Source organism: Carettochelys insculpta, chromosome 1 (assembly GCF_033958435.1).
Source record: "Carettochelys insculpta isolate YL-2023 chromosome 1, ASM3395843v1, whole genome shotgun sequence".
Taxonomy (NCBI): domain Eukaryota; kingdom Metazoa; phylum Chordata; order Testudines; family Carettochelyidae; genus Carettochelys; species Carettochelys insculpta.
Genome location: NC_134137.1, coordinates 165671545 through 165692559, shown reverse-complemented (window position 1 = coordinate 165692559; position 21015 = coordinate 165671545). Strand labels below are relative to the sequence as shown.

General features: G+C 47.6%; 1 protein-coding gene across 1 annotated transcript in view; it reads left to right on the top strand.

Moving 5' to 3' along the window:
* CFAP47 (cilia and flagella associated protein 47) overlaps positions 1-21015 on the top strand; it is a 324141-nt gene that overhangs the window by 39516 nt on the left and 263610 nt on the right. The window contains exons 5-11 of the mRNA XM_074988334.1: positions 6606-6834; positions 7211-7371; positions 8080-8213; positions 8914-9149; positions 12486-12678; positions 18491-18704; positions 19103-19255. Coding sequence (XP_074844435.1) covers positions 6606-6834; positions 7211-7371; positions 8080-8213; positions 8914-9149; positions 12486-12678; positions 18491-18704; positions 19103-19255 — 1320 coding nt within the window. The remainder of the gene's footprint in view (positions 1-6605; positions 6835-7210; positions 7372-8079; positions 8214-8913; positions 9150-12485; positions 12679-18490; positions 18705-19102; positions 19256-21015) is intronic.

The following is a 21015-nucleotide window of genomic DNA, read 5'->3' as shown; positions in this document are numbered from 1 at the left end:
CCCCTGGAGTACTGCCACAAATCAGTCTCTCCATTATCTCAATCACCCAGACGATCTCGCTCCCCCAGACGCAGGGGGTATGCGCCTCCAGAGTGGTCCAGGTCTCCATCTCCGGAACAGTGCCCGTGTTGCCATGGTTGCCCCTATCACGGGGGCCTAGACACCATAGGCATACTCCCAGGGACAGATCCCCCCCAGACGGTTCAATATCCCCGAGGGCAATCGCGGACGGGGACGGAAACGCAGATATCTCAGGGGGAGTTGATTCTGGAACCCCAAGATTTTCCCTCGCAAGTATCTAGCGAGAGGATGTATCACCGTCAGCAGGACCCAGAGGGGTCCAGAGAGGCTTACCCTAGCGGTTCCTCACTATCTTCTCCTGACGAGGCCACGGCCCCAGGGGACGTCCATCCTCCGGACGATCTCAAACAGTTCGAAGAGCTGTTTAAAAGGGTGGCCTTCACGCAAGGCATCCAAACAGCAGAGGTGCAGGAGAAACACCATAAGCTCCTTAAAAACCTGAGACCTCCGGCCTCTTCCAGAATAGCTATTCCGCTTGATGAAGCAATCATGGAGTCCGCCACCACAATATGGCAGACCCCTGCGTCCACTCCGCCTATAAACAAGAGAGCGGATAAGAAGTACTTCGTCCCCGCGAAGGGCATGGAGTTCCTGTTCAGCCACCTGCAACCAAATTCTCTGGTGGTGGAATCGTCTCAACAGAGGTCGAAAACTTCTCAGTACAAGACAGGGGGAATGGACAAAGATGCCAAGAAACTAGAGTTGTTCGGCAGAAAGGTCTACTTCTCCTCTACCCTACTGTTGAGAATGGCGAATTACGCAGTGCATCTAGCGAACCATAATTTCGACAACTACTCCAGGCTGACTTCCCTCATGGACTCGCTTCCAGAGGACAAGAAGCTGGTGCTCAAGGCCATCGTGCAGGAAGGCTACACAGCCTCGAGGACAGGAGTTCAGATCGCCCTAGATGTAGCGGATACGGCAGCACGTTCAACAGCTATGGCAGTGGTCATGCGCAGGGAGTCCTGGCTCCAGACATTGGGTATCCTGAGGGATCTGCAGGCGAAGATCGTTGATCTCCCCTTTGACATGCGGAAGCTGTTTGCTGAATCAACCAACTCGGTCCTTCATTCCAGTAAAGACTCAAGAACTACTCTCAGGACCTTGGGGATTTACACCCCTCCATACAGAAAGAAAAAGTATTACCCCCAACAAAGACGATACCAGTATCAACCACAGCGTCCCCAGTACCACAGGGGCTACGAGCAAGGGCGACATCAGCAGCACCAACAGTAGAGAACTCCCAGGCGACGTTCTCAACAGAGCCGTGCGTCCTCCGGGCAGGGCCAAAGGCCACAAGTTTGACACACAGATTGAGGGCTGCACTATCACTACCATCGCGCAATGTCATCCGAAGCTACTATTCCACCATCGCCTCCGACCATTCTATGACCAGTGGCAAAAGATCACCAAAGACAAATGGGTACTGGAGATCATAGCCACGGGTTACGTGATTCCCTTCCAGTCGCTCCCACCACCACGACCTCCACCCAGACCCCATCTGAAGGACGCCTCCCACGAAGCGAGACTCAAGCAGGAGGTAGACCATCTTATGCTTATAGGGGCAGTGGAAAGAGTGCCGGAGCAACTCCAAGGGAAAGGGTTCTACTCAAGGTACTTCCTCACAGAGAAAAAGACAGGAGGCTGGAGGCCCATCCTAGATCTTGGAGGCCTCAACCGGTACTTGCGCAAGCAACGCTTTCGGATGATCACAGTCGCCTCTATACTTACGGCACTGGACGATGGAGATTGGTTCGCAGCCCTTGACTTACAAGACGCGTATTTCCACATAACTATTCACCCGGCTCACAGGCGTTTTCTCTGGGTTAAGGTAGGCAAAGAACATTTTCAGTACAACGTTCTGCCGTTCGGCCTCCCCTCGGCCCCCAGAGTCTTCACCAAGACCTTGGCAGTGATGTCAGCCTACCTGCACAGACAGGGGGTGTTTATATTCCCATATCTGGACGACTGCCTACTGAAAGGGGCCTCGAAGGAGGAGGTACTTCGCATGATAAGCGTCACAGCAGACACGTTCTCTTCGCTGGGCCTGGTCATCAATCTGGCAAAATCAAAGATAGACCCCGCACAGGACATAGAGTTCATAGGGGCACGTATAAATTCCATCACAGCAAGGGTTTATCCACCAGATGCCCGCTTTCACGCCATTGGTTCCCTCGTGCAAGTCATCACCTTCAGCCCTACGGTGCCTGTTCTGACATGCTTACAGCTGCTGGGCCACATGGCAGCAGCAACATTTGTGGTACAGAACGCCCGATTGCATATGCGCAGCATGCAGCACTGGCTGGCGAGCGTATACAAACCGGCAGCACACACCGTCTACAGGGTGGTGTCGCCCATGACAGAGGTGCGCAGATCCCTGCAATGGTGGGTACACCCCAAGAACATGCTAACAGGGGTGCCCTTTCACCAACCACAAATATCTGTTTTTCTCGCTACCGACGCCTCCCACATAGGGTGGGGAGCACACATGGGTGAAAAGGTGACGCAAGGACTGTGGTCCTCCACGGAACAGTCACTGCACATAAATATACTGGAGCTCAGAGCAGTGTTCAACGCCTGCAAACACTTTCGAGACCATATACAAGGCAAAGTAGTCGGGATCAGTACAGACAATACTGCCACCATGTTTTATATAAATCGGCAAGGAGGAGCTCGGTCCCGTGCCTTATGTGCGGAAGCAGTCCGATTGTGGAACTGGTGCATCGCCAACAATATAACCTTGAAAGCCTCGTATTTACCAGGTGCTCACAATGTGAAGGCAGACCAGCTGAGCAGGTGCTTCGCACTCACACACGAGTGGCAGATCCGTTCCGATCTGCTACGACCGATTTTTCACACATGGGGATTTCCCCAGATAGACTTGTTTGCCACTCAACACAACAAGAAGTGCCCACAATACTGCTCCAGGGCAGGACTGGGACGGGGGTCCCTGGGGGATGCATTTGCGATCTCGTGGAGGGGCCCCCTGCTCTACACATTTCCTCCCACAGTGCTTATCCACAAAGTCTTGCAGAGAGCCAGGAGAGAGAGAGCCTGAATGATCCTAGTAGTCCCAACGTGGGATCGACAGCAGTGGTTCCCCTTACTCCTGCCATGTTGGACCGTCCACCGATGCCCCTCCCGGTGGCGCTGGATCTGCTCACGCAAGCCCAGGGGTCCATAGTGCATCCACACCCCCGAGGCCTGCAACTGCAAGCCTGGTTAATCCATGGCTCAGCTCCCTAGAGAGCACGTGTACGGAGGGAGTGCAACAAGTCCTAGAAAGTAGCAGGAGGACTTCCACCAGGAAGACCTATAAGCAAAAATGGACTCGATTCACTGCATGGTGTTCTACCAAGCAATTAGCCCCCTTTGCTGCGCCTATACCTGTAATACTAGAGTATTTACTGGACCTCAAGAGAGGCGGACTCTCCCTATCCTCGTTGAAGGTCCACCTTGCCGCTATATTGGCTTTCAGACATGAAGAGGAAGGGCACACGGTGTTTGCCCATCCCATGGTTACCAGGTTCCTCAAAGGGCTGGTAAACCTATACCCCCCTCGGAAACCGCTTCCACCTTCGTGGAGCTTGGACCTGGTGCTTACTGCGCTAACGGGACCACTGTTTGAACCCTTAGCCACGGTTTCCCTCCGTCTCCTTACGATAAAGACGACCTTCCTTCTTGCAATCACGTCAGCTCGCAGGGTGAGCGAGCTTGCGGCAGTTATGGCAACGCCACCCTGCACAGTATTTTTCCAAGGAGGCGGTAACCTTACGGCTGCATCCAGCCTTTGTTCCCAAAGTTTCTTCAGAGTTTCATATTAACGAACCTATAGTTTTACCCTCGTTTTATCCAAAGCCTCATAACTCCAACAAAGAGGCGCGCCTACACCTCCTGGACGTGAGGAGGGCGCTGGCTTTCTATATAGACAAGACTAAGTCCTTCCGGAAAATGGATAGACTCCTAGTCTCTCTTGCTCCCAAATCAAAAGGAGAAGGTCTCTCTTCGCAGAGAATCTCGAAGCACATCGTATCCTGCATAAAAATGTGCTATGAACTTAGAAAGACTCCTTTACTGGCCCCGCCTAGGGCTCACTCCACTAAGGCGGTGGTGGCATCAACAGCCTTTTTCAAAGGGCATTGCGCTAAAAGACATTTGCAGAGTGGCGACCTGGTCATCCTATGACACCTTTGCCAAGCATTATGCCCTTCACAGGGTATTCCAAGAGGTTTCCCATCTCTCGACAGTGGTCCTCTCGGGGACAAGCTGCACATAAACTGATTACCCACCTCCTATCTTGGGTTACTGCTGGGTAGTCACCTATCGTGGAGCACCCACGGGGACACTCGAGGAAGAAAGAGAAGTTACTGACCGTAGTAACGATGGTTCTTCGAGATGTGTCCCCATGGGTGCTCCACCACCCGCCCATCCTCCCTGCTTCGGATCTCTGTTTAGTATTTTTCAGGAGCATCTGAGGCGGTTGGTCAAGGAACTGGCGGGGACCGGATTGCGCACATGGCTGGAAGCGCACAAGGGAGCAGCGCGCGCTGGCGCATGCGCAGTCCAGCAGAAACTGCTGGAAAGATCCGACCTGCAGCGCCGGGGCGAGCCCGACACCTATCGTGGAGCACCCACGGGGACACATCTTGAAGAACCATCGTTACTACGGTGAGTAACTTCTCTTTTGTGAGTTCAGTCCTTGAGGAGGCCAGCTAGGTGTCTGGGGCAAATGGTTTTTAAAAAAAAAAATCTGTCGGGGGGTGCTTGGTCCTGCCATAAGGGCAGGGGACTGGAGTTGATGACCTCTTGAGGTCACTTCTAGTTCTCTGAGACACATATGTAGGTATATCCTCAGTATACCTATACTTACCCAAATATTGAATGACTGGACCCACAATGTGACATGAAGGTGTTAAGTTCCCAGACGTCAGTTGCTGTCCCCAGTTGTCCAGAACTTTGCTTCATTAAATAGTTTTGCTGATGATATTAGCCCCACAGAACAATGCTACTGGAATTGTGTACCTGGTCACAATATGGAACTTTCAGAACAATGTTGCCAGGTAGTTGATGCATGTCTCTTGAGCTCAGGATTCTTCTGACCAAGGGTGTGTATATATTGCACTGTTGGTTCCTGTCTCTCTGTTGGTTGATGTGATGGGGGGAACATTGTCATTTCTCTTTGAGTGGAATATTTACAGAGGATGTATTTTTAAGAAATGCTTTGCAACTCTAAGAGGTACTGGCTACATGTACATTACAGTCTGAATTCGAAAGGTGAACCTTTGAAAACCACCGTTCAAAACATTGCCTTTCGAAATTGTGCATCTACACACAAAAAGTGGATCAAAGATGCTATCTGCTCTTTTGAAAGTTTGGCCCACACTTTTGAAAGGGAGCTTCCACACATCCCAGGGTGCTCCTTTGAAAGAAAGTGCCAGGAAATGCTGTGGAGGGGTTTGCATGGTGGACAAGACCTTCTAGGGGCTGCAGCCTGCTGCTCCCTAAAGGGCCCCTCCCAAGCACCCCTGTCCTACACACAGTGAATGCTGCCGAGCTTTCCCAAGGTACAGCACATCTCAAGCACTCAGCGGAGCCATTGAGGAGACCCATATGGATCCCCAGCACTTCCCCAATAGAGAGCACCTCAAGGCCCTGGCTAGCCTGTTGAATATGATGTTTGTGGCCGTCCTCCAGTGGATCCAGGGAGCCACCTTCATAGCTGTCTTCCTGCGGGCTGCCCCCTACAGGACAACTCCCATGCCCCATCTCTCAGGTGATCTGGCACCTATGGGGCTATCCCACCATCAGTGAGTGGTGGAACTGGCTGGTGCTGGGGGACTGGGGTGATGACCGCTGGCTCCAGAATTTCCACATGACCAAGTGGACATTTCTGGAGCTATGTCACTGGCTCATCCTAGCCCTCCAGCACCACTTCACCCAGATGCAGCCTGCGCTCCCCCCTGCAGAAGAGGGTAGCTATTGCCCCGTGGAAGCTGGCCACCCTGGACAGCTACTGCTCAGTTGGCCATCAGTTCTGGGTGGGCAAGGCCACCGTTGGGGCTCTCTTCCTGGAGGCAAGCCATGCTTGGATCACACACCCACCTCGGGGATGAGGGGAGGAGGATCCTGGATACAGGGGCCTTGCAGGGGACAGGGTCAATTTTGCAGGGGACAGAGCAATTTTGAAAGGCGAGGCACATTCTTTCAAAACTCCTGTCAAAACAATATGTTTTGTGTGTAGATACGCCACGTGATCTTTTGAAAGAGGCCATCCTTTTGAAAATTATTTCGGAAGGACATGCCAGTGGAAATTGCAGCCTCAGAGAACATAAATTGCAATAGTACCTGATTTCTTTATTTTTATGCCAGTGTATGAGTTTTTTTTGTTTACTATCAGCCTTTGATTTAGTTTAATATATCAGAGATTTTATGCTAATGTTCCAGTGAAATTCATGGCTTATTCTCATACACATCTAAAATTAATACATCTCATTTTTTCTCCCTTCTCTGACCCTTTCCAACAGAGTTGAATTGCAAGGTTGTGGTAGCAGAAAGTTGAGGATTGAAGCTCATGTAGTTGAACAAGTTCTTGAGTTATTGGGTTTGCCTCATGGAAATACACTAGAATGTATCAATTTTGGATCTGTCTATTTTGGAACATCAAATACTGAACAAGTGGTGCTATACAATAAAAGCCCAGAGCCCATGAACTGGGTGGCAGTGCTGGAGGATGATGCTGTTGGAGGAGAGATGGTAAGGAAACAATGTTATGCCTTTTTGAAATTTCAGTGCAAATATGTTTTGTTGACTGCTTTTCCTTCTCTGATTTCAATTTACATCTTACCTCTTACCATCTCTTACCTTTCTCTTCTTTTGGTCAGTATAGTTGCTGAAAGATCTGTCCAAAAGCAGGACTGTCAAAATTTTCATACCAACAAGAAATTGTCATCTTGTTTTAAATAAAATGTTAGCTAATTTCTCTAGGTTTTACAGTATAAATTGAAAGATAGGGGATAGTGCCATATTTTCATACAATTTAAGCCTTTTTTGTTGCTGTATGAAAGAGCCACATAAAATGGGAAACTGACAGACTTAAAACTCTATTTCACGTTTAGTTGTTGTTTTACAGGGCACGCATCTTCAGAAGAGTACTGATGCTGCTTTACAAGAATTAAGCTTCATAAAGAGAACTGAAGAGCTAGATGTTTCATCTTTGATCTCCTGCATTCCCAACCAAGGAACCTTGCTACCTTATCAGAAAATTCTGGTTACACTGTGCTTTAGTCCAAAGTAAGTACACAGTGCAGCCTTAAGAGGCTGACACAGTAACAGATGTAATTAATAAATTGAGGGAAATCTTTCTGCAGCTCTGTTAGAGGTATTACATTTACCCTGATGTCTCTCTCTATTTCCTTTCAATGTGCACAGATCAATGCTTATTTACTGCTTATGGACAGTTTAAAATTAATTATAAACATAATTTCTGGTATACAAAGTTACAAATTAATGAAAAGAATGCATTTTTGTTTAATAAATAATGATGTATAATTTTTTCCTAGATTATATCCACAAATTTCCTTTTAGTTCATCCTCTGAAGAAATGACAGACCAGCCCAGGCAAGGAGATTTGATTACTGCCCAAGTTTTTTAAAAATTCTTCTTGCTGCCCAAAAATTTTGGCAGCAAGAAGATTTTTAAAAAAAATTGGACAGTAAATCAGATCTCCTCACCAGACCCTCGCAAATGTTGTGACCTTACTGTACTAGCGTATGCATGTCCTTAGAGTTGCTGTGGCTACACCTTCTGCTGTTTTTGGGACAAGGGAGCTGCAGACTACTATATTTGAGTAGTCACATCTCTTTCAGTACTGTGTTCAACTTTAAAGTTTCCTTTTATCTGAGCTGTGACAGGAGGATTGGAGAAATCAAATGAACTGATGAAAATTTGCTATTGATTAATAATTGTATGTATATTATTTAAAGATTCTGGATTTTACAGGCAATTTAAAAAAGAGGTTGGACTTATTGAATTTCCACATAGACAAGATTATGCACTGTTCTTGAGGTTTGAGGCTGTAGGAAGTAAAGACTGCTTTTTGCAGACTCTGAATGGTGACAACATACCAACGAAAGGTATGTTACAAGAAATATACAATTTGGATTTGGAAGACTTGACTTTTTATTTAATTTTTCTACATCTTCAGATGAGTAATTTTAAAGGGGACCTGCCTGTGTGTTGTGGAGACCTGCACATGTAAATTAAGAGAGCTGGTGCTCTCTGCCTCACACACTGAGGAAAAAGGCAGCATTGACTTCTTGGTTTCTAACGTGGGGAGCAGAGGGAAAGGGGAAAATAAACTTAGAATCGTTTGTCACACATGCACTTTTTTGTTGCAAGTATTTAGTATTTTATGGCAGATTTAACTATTTTTTTAAAAATAGGTCTGTAAATCACCAAAGCTTATGGTTAGGTCAAAATGACTGTGCTTTTCCATATGGATGTGAACTAGTTCCAATTTTAATAAACCAAGAGGATTTTAAATTGTGTGTGTGTGTGTGTGTGTGTGTGTGTGTGTGTGTGTGTATATATATATATATATATATATATATATATATATATATATATATATATATATATATATATATATATAAATAAGCATGTATATCTTGCATTAATTTTGTGGCAAATTATATTAATTCTGAAACACATTAAAACAGAAACCTTGTTACTTTATAACGTTACATATTCTGTGCTTTGTAAGAATTTAAAACTGTTTCATGTCTTTTGAATTCAGCATTGCATTTTATACTTGTTTCTTATTCTCTTGTGCAGAGGCTCACCCTCATTTTGTGGCATTAGCTTTGACAGGCTCAGGGCTTCCTGTCATGCTAACTTTCAGTCCAGGACCAGATGTCAATTTTATGGAATGTTTTATGGGTGAACATACAGAGATTATGTGCACGCTTAAAAATGAATCTGAGTCACTTCCAGTAACATTCAAGTTCCGCAAGATAGCACATTTTAATATTTATCCTGAAAAAGGGAAAGTAAAAGAAAAATACACAAAGGTAATGTAAATGTTCATCTTTGTCAGCAAATAAATACTTTGGTTGGAAAGATGAGGACACCATAATGATTTACAGTGGGTCATGTTAGGACTGTATATTGTTTTATTAGCGTGTATTCAGCGGTAAATGCTGAGGCCCATACATAAGGAACAGGAGGCACAAACAGTGCAAACACATCCCTCCCCCTGATCTGGTTTCTCACCCTTCCTCCCTGCTGCACTGTGCAGGAGAAGCCTGTAGGGCATGATGGGGGAGCCCAAGGCACTCTGGGAGCTGTAGTTCCCTGGCCAGCTCCCTGCCTAAAGAGCTGGCTCTGGAACAGGAAGGGGACTATGTTTCCCAACATGCCTTTGACCACTAGCAATAGGAAAGGAAGGATGTTTGAAACAAAGTCTGGACACAGTGCATGAAGCCAACAGGAGGGTTTATTACACACAGCACTGGCATAGTGCCACTTCGCTTATTAGGCTGAGTGGGCACTGCCAGACAATAGGTTACAATTGATTATATAGGATGCTGATGGGCAGAGGGAAACAATGGCATGGGTGTTTCCCAGGCCTGAATATGTTCTAGCTGCAAGATGAAATGAGCACAGTAAGTCAGTAAAAGGTTACACAGCATCTCCACCTATAGCCTACAGAACGCCTTATTTTTAGTACAGGTAGTTTTGTTTAAGAAGTTACTTAAACAAAGCAGCCATCTAATGACAACTGCATGTCTACTGGAGTAATGATGTGTCTGTGGGAGTCATGATGACATCTTCACATGGGCATAATCCATGGGTGCATTATCTAGAAAATTAAAGCAAAATACAGTAACTGTGTATAGCACTTGCACATTTGTTTCCATGTACCAGCCTGGGATACCAGATGGCAGGAAGCCATATCTCAGTTCTCAGATACAGGGCCTCTTCTTGGAATCCGGTTGTTGGGGAACTATGCCTCTCTCCAAACTCCAAGGCCCTGTCTGAGTAAGGATGACCTTCCCTAGATCTTGTGAGTGAGATGGAGGGGGCCCAAGTGGGGAACCTACCACCCATGCTCAATGGGTTTCTGAACTATAGGTCTGTAATTTAGATTTTAGAATTCAAATAGGGGGTCTTAGCAGAATACCGTTATTTGCCTTAGAAACTTCCATCCTAGAGAGGAGGATGAGGGAATATTGTTTTTTTACTTTCGATACTACAGCAAAATGGCAGAAGGTTATTTCTGTAAAAGCTTTACTAGTGTGTAACTTTTTAGTATATTAGAACAAAATCATTTTACCCAATCACTGTTTCCACTCAAATTTTCCATTAAGTTCTCTTATGCACATTCATTGCATGACTATTGTGAACTCCTTTGTATTGGAAAAAAATGTGGTCCACATCTTTTTGATTTTTATTTATTTTTTTTTTAAAAAAAAAAAAAGCATCTCCCCGCAGAAGTTCCTACAGGCCTTATACTGGATTCACTTAAGAAGTTAACGTGCATTCACATAATCCAAGATTATAATTTATATTGTCAATATAGAATTATAAGGTGGACTCTGTCAGTCTCCAAAAAAACACCAGCTAGTATCAATTTTCAAATGGGGAGGGAAGGGAAAATGCATTTGCAGTGACTGTGGCCTTGATCTTGCACATACATAAATACTTAAGTAAAATTACTCACATAGCAAAATGTTTGCAGGATAAAGGCTTAGGTTTCATTTTTCCTTTAAATAACATATTTTAGCTACTTTTTTCCTTTTATGAAGCACAAAGGCCTGTAAAATGACAAAAGTATGTTGTGTTTATTTTATGAACAGATGTCTTTGGGGCTTTGTGAAAGATGTACAACTACATTTACTTCTGGGAGAATTCTGTACTACTGCAGGGGTGCATAATTAATAACCTGTGCATATTTTAAAATTTTTACACAGAGAAAAGCTTGTTGAAACACTGCTGCAGTTCTGCCTTTTGCCCATCAGAGGGACCTGTGGTGATAAAGCACAGCAGCTACTCCCAGCCAGCTAGGGGAATAGAGAGTGTGTGTGTAGAGCATTTTTCAAAGTGCCTGTTGGGCCAGTTTGGGAGACAGTGTTAGGCTAGGTCTATACTAGGGAAATAAGCTGATTTCAGATACTCAGTTCTAGCTACAGGATTAGTGTAGCTAGAATTGACATATCAGAAATTGACTTATCTGACTTTCCTAACTAAGGAGAGTGCATGTCCGCATTCCTCCCATTGACCTCCTTTACTCCACGTGATAGCATAAAGTACACGTGTCAGCTGCTGGCCCTAGAGAGATTAGTTTTGCCCATTTTTACCAGACCTGCAAAATTGAACTCTGGAAGATTGACCACGACTGGGTCTATCTTCCCGAAGGTATAGGCATACCCTTAGGTGCTGGGGGATCAGACAGGATCTCATAAGGGCAACAGGGGAAGACAGTCTGGTGCGGGAGCTGAATGGAAATGGATAGACACAGCCACATGGGGAAGGGCAAGATGTGCAGGGCCACATAAAGACTGGGGGTGGTTGAGTGGGGTCAGAGGCATATGCAGACAGGATGACAGGGTGAAAGGCCACACTTGGAGATGAGGGTAGTGGGTTTCTGCGTGGAGTGGGTGGACATGTGCCTGACTGAATGGAAGACAGTAGGGATCAGACATGGTCTGAATGGGGAGATGTTCTCTGACAATCTCTCTCTTTGCCCCGCCCCCCACCACTCTCTTCCATACTTTTCCCACCAGTGTCCACAACCTTCCAACTTCACACCCAGGCTCCTTTCCAGCAATTCTTTCTCCCTCCCTCTACTCCTCTGTGACCCCCTGATTTCTACCAATGTTTGCACGGCTTTTGTGTATTTATAGAAATGAGGTTTGGCATTGTAGTTTAAATTACTCGAAGTTATTACTAGGCATATTAATACAGGAATCTATTTGTCAAAAATATTTTCTGAGGTTTTTTAGTTGTTTATATTGTTAGAGACATAGTTACGGACAGGTATTTTGAAATAAATGACCAAAATAATTGAAACTGGTGTGATGATACTGTGATATTTTGACAAATAACTGATGCATAATTGTGTGCAGGATTTTTACTGTTTTGGTGCAGAATTTCTTCAGGAGTATATATTCTACAGAGATGAGCTTATGAAATGCTGTTCATATCTAGTAGTTCTATTATTTTTGAATTTGCTAAATTGCATGTAATATTTAATATTCTTCAAAAGCAGGGTATTGAGCAACTAGAACCTTTACAATACATTTGAATCCATATGAGGTAATGAATTTGTAAAAAAGGTCTATATGATATCTATTTGCTTTATTTCTAGTAAAATATTTCATAGCAATGTTCATTTTTTATTTTAGGAGGTGATGTTTTCATTTGCTCCACATCAAGTAGGAACCTTTAAAATGAAGCAGGTTGTAGATATTTTCGGTTCAGTGGCAGAGGAAGATAACTTGCAGTCTTTGAAGATTAAAGCTTTTCATCAAATAAATTTAAGTTTTACTGGTATATGCAAACCTCAAACCAAGAAAATTATGTTTAAAATCAACCCTGGTATGTTACTAATTTAAAAATGAGTTTTCAGTTTTAAAATATGCTTCTTAGATCTTAGGAATGAAGTCAGTTAACATTTTAGCTATTGTTTTAATGTTTTTTTTTGAAAGCCAAAATAATACTCACTATATTAAACTATACCCATGATGGTATTTTTTTAATTTTTACATGATTTATCTAATCAGGATTTAACCTTATGCTTCCTTATGTGATCTTGAGGATTTGCAGTCTTATGCTTTACATTAAAAATTATTGTATGGTACTTTAAAACTGAACTATTTTGAACAAGCTTGGTAATTTATCTTTCATTGTAATAATCCTATTAATAATTTATGCTTAAGACTCAAGAAAATGTTTAGGAGTCTAACTCCCACTTAATTATTTGCCTTGAAAAATCTTGGAGGATCTGACCAAAGTTCTTGTTTTACCAGAATAATAATTTATGTAGGGTATAATATATGGAGGGTATGTCTGTACAGCAGCCTTATTTCGAAATTAGCTATCCCAAAACAGGTTATTTCAAAATAACATTGCTACACACAAAACGGATTTCAGAATAATATCTTAGATATTTCAAAATACACTATTTACACATATAGAGCCTGTTTTGAAATAGAGCTATTGGATGCGCCATGGCTTATTTCCAAGTAAGCTGTATTCCCTGTCTTAACACCACCTATTTTGAAATACTATTTCAAAATAGGTGCTATTCCTCATAGAAGCTATGTCTACATGGGGACGCTACATCGAAATAAGCTATTTTGATGAATAGCGCATACATGTCCTCCAGGGCTGGTGCCATCGATGTTCAACGTTGACATTGGGCAGCACCACATCAAAGTAGGCACTGCAGGGGAGCGTCTACACACCAAAGCGGCCCACATCGAAATAAGGGTGCCAGGAACAGCTGCAGACAGGGTCACAGGGCGGACTACGTTTCTGGGGCAACAGCTAGCCGCTCCCTTAAAGGGCCCCTCCCAGACACACTCAGTCTGCACAGCATGCAGTCTGCAGAGCCACAGGCATGCACACCCATCGAAGCAGCATGGATCCCCAGCAGCAGCAGCAGCAGCCAGAGGTCCACACAGCCGCCCTGCAGGAGCAGTGCTTGCCCTGCTCAATGCTATGCAGGAGGCAGCTGACCACCTTCTATTCGCAGAAGAGGAGCTGCCCCAGGGGATGAGGAAGCAGCCCCAGACCTTGCTGCCCTCCAACCCCCCCCGGCCCCGCTGCACACGCCGCTGGCTGTGGAGCTACCCCATGAGCATGGACTGGTGGGAGCAGCTGGTGCTCAGCGAGTGGGACAATGACCGCTGGTTCCAGAATTTCCATATGAGCCGGCAGACATTCCTGGAGCTCTGCCAGTGGCTCACCCCTGCCTTATGGCACCAGGACACCTCCATGCGATGTGCCCTCATGGTCGAGAAATGGGTCGGCATCGCTGTCTGGAAGCTGGCCACTCCAGACAGCTACCGATCCGTAGGGCAGCGGTTTGGCATGGGCAAGGCCACCGTTGGGGCTGTCCTCATGGAGGTAAGAGGACCCGGGGAGGGAAACCCTGGCAGGGGGCAGCCCTTGGGGAGCCCTGAGAGAGGGAAGGCCTGGGAGGGGGGAGCCCGGGGGTGGAGGGCCAGACACACCCTGCACACCCCTCACTGGTGCTCTCATGTCCTTCTCCTGCAGGTCGTCCATGCAATCAATGCCCTGCTCCTCCATAGGCTCATGCAGCTTGGCGACCCGGATGCCGCTATCGTGGGGTTTGCCAGCCTGGGCTTCCCAAATTGCTTTGGGGCTCTGGATGGGATCCATATCCCCATCCGTGCCCTGGAGCACAGAGGAGGACGCTTCCTCAACAGGAAGGGTTACCATTTGGTGGTCCTCCATGCCTTGGTGGACAGCCGGGGCCGTTTCCTGGACATTTATGTCGGCTGGCCTGGCAGCACCCACTATGCCCAGGTATTCCGGAACTCGGGGCTGTGCCGCTGGCTGGAGGCGGGAACCTACATCCCCCAGCGGGAGATCCCTGTGGGGGACACCACCATGCCCCTCTGCGTCATCGCAGATGCGGCATACCCCCTCCGGCCCTGGCTCGTGCACCCGTACATGGGCCATCTGTCTGCCAGCCAGGAGCACTTCAACCAGCACCTGAACCATGCACGCTAGGTGGTGGAGCACTCATTTGGCCGCCTCAAAGGGCGCTGGAGGTGTCTCCTCACCCGCCTGGATGTGGGCCCCACCAACATCCCCCAGATTGTGGGTGCATGCAGCGCCCTACACAACCTGGTGGGGAGCAAGGGGGAGGCCTTCTTTCACGGCTGGGCTGTGGAGGCCGGCAGGGCCAATGTGCAGCCACCCGCTGCCCCCAGTCGCCAGGTGGACCCCAAAGGGATCCAGGTCAGGGAGGCCCTGTGGGCCCAGTTCGATGAGGCCGCGGGGTGAACGCTGGCAGGCCCCCCACTGCCCCCCCATCCTCCACAACACTCCCTGCCCCTACACCCACACCACAGAGCACCCAAGAGCACACCACCCCCCACTTTTCTTGTAAAAATAAAAGCAGACAGTTGTTTGTCAAATCAAACATCTTTTGAACTCTTATTATAACGGAAATTCTAACTTATATACGTATATATTATAAAAACAGGGATAACATGAAAGGGGAAGACAAGGAACGGGAGAACTATTTACATGGGGGGTAAGGATCAGCATTGGAAAACGAGGGTCACAAATACAAACTATTTACAGCAAAAAAATAACTTAAAAGTGGGGGGAATGTATACAAAGGGGGGCACGTCCTGGGCCCCACGCCCCTACAGTCCAGCGCTGGGGGTGGGCGGCCGGCATCCCCGCCTCGGCCGCAGCCCTGGCCGGGGCTGGCTGGGGGCTGGGCGGAGAGGGAGATACAGCTGGTGAGTGTCAGCTGGCCCCAGGTCCCCCTAGGCGGAATGGCCCTTGGTGGCGGTGCGACAGCGGACGGTGCAGCGGCTGGAGCAGCGGGTGGCGCGGTGGGTGGAGCAGCGGGTGGAGCAGGCAGGGTGGGCGCAGCGGTGGCTGGCGCGGCATGGGGGGCCAGGTAGTCCGCAATGCGGTTGAGGGTCCGCATGTAGGCCCCCCATGCCTCCTGGCGCCAGGCCAGTGCCCGCTCCTGCAGGTGGAGGCAGCGTTGCTCCACCTGCAGCCGCTGCTCAGCGACCTCCACCTGCCGGCGGTGGAGGGCCAGTAGCTGGGGGTCTGTCGCTGGCGGCTGCTGGTGCTGGGTCTGCCGTCTTGCCCGCCGTGGGGCCGGTTGGTCCTCCGTTGAGGGGCTGGCCTGGAGTGATGGCCCTGAAGGGCTTTCCGGGACCACTGACGTCTCGCCAGCGCTCTCCGGTCCTTCCGATGGTGCAGCTGCGGAACGCAGGAGGGGGGGAAGAAGAGTGGAGACAGCCGTTAGTGTGGGCCCTGAGCCGTGGCCCTTGTCCCCCCACCCCTCTGCTGCAGGTTCCCCGTCCCTGGGAGATGCTGCTGTGATGGGGTTCAGGGTTCCCCCTGCACTGCACCCCGTCCGCTGGCAGGAGTGACTCTCACTCAGCAGGTATGACAGGAGAGGTTTATTAGGCAACAGATGCCCAGTTTCTCCCAGAAGCGACAGTACAGCAGTCAGAGACGGTCCTTCCAACCCGTCCTGGGGAGAAGACCCTGAGGGGTGCCTCTCTGGGGTGTAGCTTTCCCCCTCCTCAGGCTGGCTGCCTTCTAGCTCTCCCTTCCTCTAGCCTCTAACTGCCACCCCCCGATTCAAACCCAGCTCGGCTCCTCCCTCCTCTTTGCTCAGGGCAGAGATATAACCTACCAGTTGTAGCCCCAGGATCATCCTTAGCCACTGGGAGCTATTCAGCTTGTTTCTCATAACTAGCCTGAGTCTCGTATTTGCACTCCCCCCACTCCATCACATGCTGCTGCTGCTGCTGCTGCTGCTGCTGCTGGGTGTCCCACCCCCTCCCCCTGGGGTACCCTAGAGGTTCCGCTCCCCCCAGCCCTGGGGATGCGGCACGGCACTGTCGTGCTGGGGGGGGCAGGGGTTGATGGACTCTTCTGAGGGACATGCCACTGCTGTCCTTGGGGCCATGGTTATCTGGGCATGTGGAGGGCCTTGGTCATATCTATTACGCCCGCCCCTCAACCCCAGGGGTGTGCACCGGGGGGGTACATACCTGACGGTCCACTCCCACGCTCAGGGGACACCCGGGGGGCGGACACCCGGCTGGAGCTCCGGGACGGAATCATTATTTGGAGCCCGATGTCGCTGGAGGAGGAGTCCCCCTCCTCCTCCTCCTCCTGCTCCGGTGCCCCGGGGGTGGGCTCCTGGGGGGCCCCCCGGGGTGCAGGGCTTGCCTCTGGGGCGGACTCCACCCCCGGGGCCTGTTGGGGCTCCTCAGCCGAGGTGTCAAGAGTGGCCGGAGGGGAGGAGGTGTGCCAGGGGCCCAGGATGTCCCTGAGCTCTCTGTAAAAGGGACAAGTGACGGGGGCGGCCCCAGATCGGCCGGCTGCATCCCGGGCCTGGGCGTAACCCTGCCGCAGCTCCTTCACTTTACTCCGAACATGATCCAGAGTGCGGGCAGGGTGACCCCGGGCGGCCAGGCCCTCGGCCAGCTGAGCGAATGCATCTGCGTTCCGCCTCTTGCTCCCCATTACCTGGAGCACCTCCTCCTCGCTCCAGAGCCCCAGCAGGTCCTGAAGCTCCGGCTCCGTCCAGGAGGGACCCCGCTGCCGCTTCGCTGCCTGGCTCCTGGGCTGGGAGCCCTGGCTCCCCTTGGGGGGGGTCCCCTGGGGGCGCTGGGGGGGCTGCCGGGCGGCCATCGCAGCTGGGTGGGTGTCTCTAGCTGGCTGACGGATGTGCAGGCTGGCCGTGTGTGTGGGCTGCCGCCTGCACGTTCTCTCAGGCTCCTGCACAGGAAAGGAGGGGGCGGGGAGCTTTAAGGGGCCGCTCCACGTGGCTACCATTGAGCTCGGGCTGGAGAGAGCGTCTCTCAACCCCTCAGCTGATGGCCGCCATGGAGGACCCCGCAATTTTGATGTTGCGGGACGTGCAACGACTACACGTTCCCTACTTCGACGTTGAACATCGAAGTAGGGCGCTATTCCCATCCCCTCATGGGGTTAGCGGCTTCGACGTCTCGCCGCCTAACGTCGATGTTAACTTTGAAATAGCGCCCAACGTGTGTAGCCGTGACGGGCGCTATTTCGAAGTTGGTGCCGCTACTTCGAAGTAGCATGCATGTGTAGACGTGGCTCAGGGCTGCATTTTGTTTTTTTATTACTCATACATGGTAGGAGACGATCATTGCCCTGAAATATTTGCAACTGAGTACAGTAGAGAGAGAAAGTAGGAAAGAAAGTATTAGGAATTAGGTACTATGGGGAACTGATGCAAAGAGAGATTCAGGTTCCAATTCAGCAAAACATTTGAAGCCCATGTGTAGTTCCACAGATTTTAGTAAGCCTATTGAAGTGCTTAAGTTTAAGTGGTTTCCTTAATCAAGGCCTACGAGACTTGCTCAGGGTCACAAGGAGTATTCGTGCCACAAGCAGGAACCAAACACAAGCTGAGTTTAATCCCTTTAGCACACAGTACCGTCATTTCTTGTCTTGAATGAGGATAAAGTAAATATAAGTTTGTCAAACAGGTGTGGGAAAAATCAGAACTCTAATTTTGTGTATGATTTCGTTGTAATAACTTATGAAATTGATATTTTTTCTGAAGCAAAATGTTGATTTGTACCTTCAAATAGAAAATGGTAGCTTAACTGAATGGAACATATTTTATTTAAATCCTAAGGCATAACACCAATGATTACCAATGCAACTGGACAGTTGGTAGCTGATGAGACTGGACCACTTATTGATTTTGCTCCAGTAGCCATGCTTCAGTCAGCTCAAACACAGATACATATTCACCAGAAAAACAGGGACTGTAAGAGTGATGCACTTATAGCCTTTCCTAATGATCGCTCAGCCAGCATTAGGCCTGGAGAACAACATAAAAACTATAGGTAATGTAGAGTACAAATAATGTAACAGTTAAACTGTTAATGCTGTGTGATATTTATTACTAATTTCAAAAATTGATCAAGATCAATAACTTACAATATTTCAGTATGTTTTTGGACTGGATATTTTTCATATGTTGCAGTCAATGTTTAGACAGAACATTGGCATTCATTTGTAACTTTTTTCTGGGCTGCTTCTCATTGGAAATTGAATGTGTAACTACTATTTTTTCCCCTTTTTATTGTTATCTTTGCAAATTCAAATGCTAATAATCATCTAACGTAATGGAGATTTGCAATACAGTATTTATGTAACAAAACCAGTACTGTTTTTTAAAGTCTAATAAAACCCTAAAACGCTAATATATGTAACAATGCTGTATTTCTCTCTAACCATGGAGGACTATTTTTACGAAAGCTGATCGATATAATTATGTGGATCCAGATTTTGCTTATACTGACTATGAAGAACTGGTAAAGCAAGCACATAAGGACTACTATGCAGATTTTATTCGACATTTAAGACAGCGTCGCTTACAAAAAGAAGCTACTAGGTAAAATTTTATTTCTAAAATCAAGAAATACTTCTGGCCTTGACACAGCAAATACAGATTCATACTTGATTTAACTTCCGCTTGGCTACTAATGAACTTAAATTTAAGCACCTGCATCTGTGTTTGCAGTGCTATGGCTTCAGTTTTTAGTGCATTCCATTTTTTTTTCTGAAGTAATTATACGCTTAGGGCTGCTTCACTGGTCAAAGCTCATGGAGACAGGCATGACAAGAGCTGGTGGCTGAAAACTGAAGCTAAACAAATCCAGAGTAAAATAAGATACATACTTAATAGTGAGGGTAATCGTTCACTGAAACAAAGGATTCTTTTACCTTCAAATATTTAAATTCAGTTTGGAATGTATTTCTAATAGAGATGCACTAGCTGAACTAAATGGTTTAGACTTGATGCAGGAATCACATGGTAAAATTCTATGACCTTTGTTATGCAAGAGGTCAGACTAGATGATCATAATGGCTCCTTCTGGCTATCATATTTACAAGTCTATAAAATAACCTCACTGAACAGGAGTTTCCCCAAACTTACAGTTGTAGTTGCTCATGCTAGCAGCCAAGGGCTATTGTAATGTCCAGGATAGTGATTCTCCTCTGTTCTCAAAGCTACTACTGCTGGCACCCAGGGCCTAACTTGACTGCAGGACAGTGAGAAGTTGGGGGATAGGACATGGAGAGGGTATAGTAATCAAAGGATAGCAAGGAACCATGGGGGCAGGTTGCAAAAGGAGAAGGAGACAGGTAGTGAGAGGACTGCAAAGCACACGAGGGAGAAGAGGTGATGGGGAATAAATGGAATAGAAACCGGGAATAGGATGTAATAGAGGATGTGGAGGGGATAGGCATAGAATGGACGGGGAGCCAGATAGATGGGGCTGGGTAGAAGAACAGGTAGTCAATTGGTGGATTTGAACAAGAATGGAGGGGGTCAGTGAGGCAGGAACTGCAGTGTTGGGAAGTTTGCATGACAGCAGAGGAGAAATATGTCAGGAACCAGGATATAATGTTGGATGGGGTAGGAGAGGAGCAGGGATGTTAGTAGGGTGGCTGTGTGATGGAGGTGGGGCAGGACAATGGAGTATGGGGGATACAAAAAAGTGGGAGGCAGGACCCAGGGTTGGTGTGTTGGGGGATGGGGAATAGAAAAGGAGGGAGCAGGAGCCAATAAGTGAATAGGAACAGAATGGGAAGTGGGCTTAGAACTGAAGGGTGAGCATCTAGGAGCAGAGGGGGTATACTGATTTATGGGGGATGGGGTAGGGGAGGGCCTATACCTAGTAAGGTACCCTCCTCTCCAGGGCTTGGAAGCAAATCCAGAAGTTTCTTCTTTCTTTCTTTGTTAGCAAATAGCTTTGAAACTCACTGGCAAACTGTGTGTGTCATCCCCTGTAATGGCTAATCCACATAGAGGATAATAGTTTACTACTGTTATGAGATACTAGCTTAACTCAGATAACAGAGGTCTGTGCTGTGAATGTAATTGTCCAAACCAAAGCTCTGGTGGGGGGTGAGGCGTGGGGAGGAGGTCAGTATATTTCTGCATAATACAATCTTTGGTTTTTTTTCTGTGTCCTGATTTTTTTAGTAAATTGCGTTAAGAGCAATCTATTTAAAAAGATATTACAAAGTCAATCAGTAAAAAGTCGGGAAATGCAGAAATTTGCTTCTGCAACTTTATTTCAGTCCCCTTATATGTGCACAATGTAATACAGTCAAAACATAAAAGCAGTCCAGTAGCACTTTAAA